General features: G+C 44.3%; 1 protein-coding gene across 2 annotated transcripts; it reads right to left on the bottom strand.

Moving 5' to 3' along the window:
* Nucleotides 1–479: 479 nt before the first annotated feature.
* On the bottom strand, nt 480–4,741 carry LOC104339411 (olfactory receptor 5AS1). 2 transcript variants are annotated; one of them, XM_075425599.1, is made up of 2 exons: nt 4,727–4,741; nt 480–1,406 (listed from the first exon to the last, which is right to left on the bottom strand). In XM_075425599.1, exons 1-2 carry the CDS (start codon nt 4,739–4,741, stop codon nt 480–482), a joined length of 942 nt encoding a protein of 313 aa, XP_075281714.1. The 2 variants fall into 2 exon arrangements, with proteins under 2 accessions (XP_075281714.1, XP_009943866.2); XM_009945564.2 differs by lacking the exon at nt 4,727–4,741 and having other exon boundaries at nt 480–1,418.
* Between the last annotated feature and the right edge of the window lie 348 nt (nt 4,742–5,089).

The following is a 5,089-nucleotide window of genomic DNA, read 5'->3' as shown; positions in this document are numbered from 1 at the left end:
TGGAGCATCTCTCCTACGAGGAGAGGCTGAGGGAGCTGGGCTTGTTTAGCCTGGAGAAGAGAAGGCTGAGAGGGGACCTTTGAAATGCCTCTAAATATCTGCAGGGTGGGGGTCAGGAGGACGGGGCCAGACTCTTTTCAGTGGTGCCCAGTGACAGGACAAGGGGCAACGGGCACAAACTGAAGCAGAGGAAACTCCAGCTGAAGATGAGGAAGAACTTCTTCCCTCTGAGGGTGACGGAGCCCTGGCCCAGGCTGCCCAGGGAGGCTGTGGAGTCTCCTTGTCTGGAGATCTTCAAGCCCCACCTGGACGCAGTGCTGTGCAGCCTGCTCTGGGTGACCCTGCTTCAGCTGGAAAGCTAGTTCAGATGCAGATATTCCTGACAAGTCATCTACATTTAGTCAGGTGGATCCCATCTCTTGTATTTTCATTGTCTGTCACACCAGAAACAGACTGTACCTTTTCACTCCTTAGAAAAATCACTGAGAAAACACTCTTCTCGCTGCTGTTCTCTGTAGGGCATCCTTCACCTCTTTGTTCCTCAGGCTATAAATCAGGGGGTTGAGCATGGGAAAGACGACAGTATAAAACGCAGAGATCGCTTTGTCTGTGTCCAGCGAGTAGCTGGAGCTGGGCCGTAAATACATGAAGAGGAGGGAGCCGTAGAACAACCCAACAGCCATCAGATGGGAGGTGCAGGTGTAGAAGGCTTTGTGCCTGCTGTCTGCCCCGTGGATCCGCAGGATGGTGCTGAGGATGCAGGCGTAGGAGACAGCAATGCTCAGGAAGGTGCTGGTTTGTACAAAGCCGCAGAAGGTGAAGAGCAGCACCTCGCTGGTGCGCGTGCTGGAGCAGGAGAGCTCCAGCAGTGGGGGAACGTCACAGAAGAAATGGTTGATTACATTGGAGCTGCAGAACGACAACGTGAATGTGAAAGATGTGTGCACCAGCGAGGTCAGACCCCCGCTGAGATAAGCCCCAGCTACCATGGAGGTGCAGACCCTGCGGGACATGGCAACGGTGTAGACGAGAGGATGACATATGGCCACGTAGCGGTCGTAGGCCATCGCAGCCAGAATGAGGCACTCTGCATCGGTGAAGGCAGCAGAGAGAAACATCTGTGACGCGCAGCCAACTAAAGAAATGGTCTTCCGCCGTGCTAACAGATTGACCAGCATCTTGGGAGCAATGGCAGATGAACAGCTAAGGTCTAAGAAGGATAAATTGCTTAGGAAGTAGTACATGGGGGTGTGAAGGCAGGCATTGAGCTGGACGAGCACAATGAGGCCAGCGTTCCCCACCAAAGTGGTGGCGTAGATGAGTAGGAAGAGCCCAAACAAAGGTATCTCCAGCTCCAGACGGTCAGTGAAACCCAAGAGAATGAACTCGGTCAGCACGGTGCAGTTCTCGTCAGGCATTTCATTACCTTTTACCTTGTGTTTGGCTTCGTACACGTAGGATTTGTCAGGGGATCAGTCAGTCTTAGTGGGTAAGCAATGCACAAACACATCACACCCTTCACAAGTCAGAGGTAGTGGAAATGTAAGCATCTCGCCCAGCATCAGAGGGGGAAACCAATGGCTTAGATGATGCCCATTGAAAGGAAAGCTTACGAGGACATTCAAGGAGAGCTTTACAAACATCCCTTCTGCGTGGAATTCCTTCCTGCGTATCCAATGTATTCATCCTGTATACAAAATAGGACCTCAGAGGGGTTTTTATTTAAGAGCTGGACCATAGTGCAGGTATAGAAGCAGCTTTGTATGATATATCACTTGAGGAAAAACATTAATCAAGTGTCACAGCTGCTACACATTTACCTGTGTGAATGGTAGAGTAAGGAGTCCAGGCACAGTTAATAACGACCTTTCCGAGTCAGCAGTTAAATTGAACACTGGAAAAAATGGATTGAAATGCTGGAACATAAACAGATATAAAAAAAATAAAATAATTAGTTCAGAATAAACACAAATCATTGAGTTTCAAATTAAATGAAACATTGCATCTCATTCGGGGATTTCTTACAAAATATTTTGTGGGTTTGTTTTCCCGAGCCTGCTTAATTGTTAAGCAACTGATGAAAAGAAAGCCGCGAATATTGTTTTTAAATGTTCAAACACAAACATTTTTAGATTTTCCAAGCAGTTTTCCCCACATTTTTTTTTGGCTGAAACTATTAATTGAATTTGAATTAGACTCAGTCCCCTAGAAAATTAATTCTGGGTATTTATTTTAACTTTCTAGAAAAAGTGCGTAAATTAACTTAACTGTGCAAAAATTAACACACACTTCTGCTGATGCCAGTAGGAATTCTAGGCAGGGCAGATATCTTGCTCACCTTTACAGAAAATATAAGGATTACAGAAGGACATCTAATAAAATAACTGCTAGTACAGGTCAGTTAAATAATCCTGTCAACATCAATGCTGTGTGGACAAAGGCACAGACAAACCACAAATGTATGTGTTCCTCAAAAAAATGAATAATCTAAGGTGGTTCATTCAGGACAGAGGGCTTCGGTTCCCAGCTGGGTTTCCAGCCACTCTGCTTGCAACAAATCTCACCTGCATTTGGCTGTCGAAAGGTTGGTCTGAGCACATCATCTTCAGCTCCATCTGTAACCAGCACAGAGGGGCAGGAGGGAGGCATCATATCCCGGCTCTGTGCGCGTCGGTTGGTGAGAAAGGAAGCCCGGGCGACTGATATAAATTCACTGCCACAATTTTAGATGGTTTCACTTGAGTCAGATGAATCCCCTTTTAGGCAGCTTTGATCTTGTCTCTCAAGATCCTTCGTTCCTAGTGAAGGCTTGGTGCATCCTCAAATCTGAATCATTTTCTGGATGTGACCGTTTACTCTAGAAGACATCTGGGGTGAGTCAGGTCATGACAAAGGTTCCCCAGTTACGTTCCTAGAATAAGGTGACAAATTCCACAAAATCAGTTGTGTTTTATCCACTTCAGAGCTTTCTGGTGAAAGTCAAAAAAGAACCTTTCCGAAAAAATATTCCATAGTTACACACACGTGGCTGTTTCTTCCTATTTTCAGCTGTTGATTATACTCAGAAATTAAGAAACAGAAAACCTAGCAGCTGCTAGCAATTCAGTGGTCTCTGCTGAAGACCTGCCAGAGATTTCAGTTCCCAGATCAAAATCTAGGTGCAAAAGTTAAAAAAACACCCCAACAAATCTTCCTGGCCTTTTTAAGGATACATTCATATTTATTTTTTCTTTTGTTGTATCATGACACAGCAATGCTTTTCATTTAGCACATCTGAAATTCATTCAGCCAACAAGGCACCTGACTTAGAACAATTTCTACGCAGCTCCCTGAATGGAAGGAAATTTTACTCATTAGGAGACTTACCTGCTAGAGGAACATTTCTTTTTCCTGGATGCAGGAAATGTTCCTTTTGGGGAACGTCACAGATTTTATTTCTTCCTTTTGGACACAGGAGAGTGGGATGTTCTCAAGGGAAGGGCAGAACAAACGATTAGAAAGCTGCTGGTGTTGTCTCAGTGGGGAAAAGTTTCCATGAAATAGTATGTTCTGAAGATATTGTAAGCACTCTTTAAAATTATTCTCATTTTTCCTTTGACTGGAAACTCATCAACAGTATTTTATTAAGGCATCAAAACAGTGCCAAAATGAGGACAGACCTCTTGGCAAAACCCCAGACTGTCACCTGGAGTCAGGGCCACAAAGCCACTGTGGCCTTGAAGCAACCACTTTTTGACAAAAATTCAGATGCACCGCAAAGTGATCACAACAATTTAGAGAATGGAATTCAGGCGGTCATTAGAACTTTTTGGGAACGTGATTATGATCTTATCAAATTAAAAGGTGCTGCTTCTCACTAGTGAAAGAGCCTATGTAATAGAGGAATTACACACCCAGAGGAAGGTTTAGAGCAGTTTAACTTGTTACTTTACTACTTCTGTTAAGCAGTAGTTAATCCATTTCATTAATATCAATTTAGTTTTAAAAAAAGGAGCTAATCCTTGTTCTTTCATAGGAGGTTTGTGATATTAATTGACTGTGAATGAAGTAAGACTATCAAGCCACTATCTAAGTGGACAGATACACTAAAAAAGCTTTCCATTCAACTGCTCTTCATTAGCGGATGTTTAATTTGTTTGGCAAATGTGCAGCTGATGTATTGTTCTGTTAGAAAACCTGGGTAACTCTTTTGACATTTTTATTCTCCAACTAACAAGCTTCTCTGCATTGCTTGCCTTTTCCTTCCTTCTGTCTAGTTCATGTGTGCAGTGGAAGGCATATGCATGTTCGCAGGCAGGCACTTCAGCTCTTGGTTTCATTTCATCTGAACCTGAGCCATTCCTCCCAGTAGTCTCCAGTAACATCTAAATGGGGTGAGGATAAGTTTGTATGGCATGCAATTCGTGTGGGGCACACCACCAGACCGCAAAGGCTCCAGAGGTCAGAGGAACCCTAAAACCACATGAAAATTCATCTTCACTAGTTTTAGGCACCTAAAAGCTATTAATCTAAGTTAGTTGGGTTCTTTTAGCTATCACTGGCAAGAAATAGGCACTTCCAAAGGATAACTCACCCCATCGTAAAATAAGTTTAAGGAAAATGGCATGTATTGCTTTCTGCAGGTCTCTCCCCCTCCCTACACTGCCTATAAAATAAGCCCAAGCAGCTAGGTTAAGCTTGCATAGCTCAATGTTATGCTGCTGAAGTTAGACAAAACAGATCCTGCCCTTCCCACCCCCATACCCTGTCCCTTGGCACTTACACAGAACACAGCCTGAAGCTCTGGGGTGGGAGTTCGCAGGTGACACCACTGAGGCAACAGCCTCAGCTGGGGCAGATCTGATAGCTGCAGTTCAGCCTTTCTCTGGGGTTACAGCAGGTGCAGGGTTGGTTTAAGACCTGAGTGTGTTTAAGTCTTAAACATGCATTTAAGTCTTAATCTCAAACCACCAAAACCCACAGAAGGTCTCATATTGGCTTGATGAGCACTGAAATGTGGGGTTAGAGCAAAAGAACCACCATTTAACAACACCAGCTTGTCACACAGACTGTAGCATTGGTCACCACAAATAGTACAACTGACTTGTCT

The sequence above is a fragment of the Opisthocomus hoazin genome, chromosome 7 (genome assembly GCF_030867145.1).
Source record: "Opisthocomus hoazin isolate bOpiHoa1 chromosome 7, bOpiHoa1.hap1, whole genome shotgun sequence".
NCBI lineage: Eukaryota > Metazoa > Chordata > Aves > Opisthocomiformes > Opisthocomidae > Opisthocomus > Opisthocomus hoazin.
This window is presented reverse-complemented; position numbering and strand designations above follow the sequence as displayed.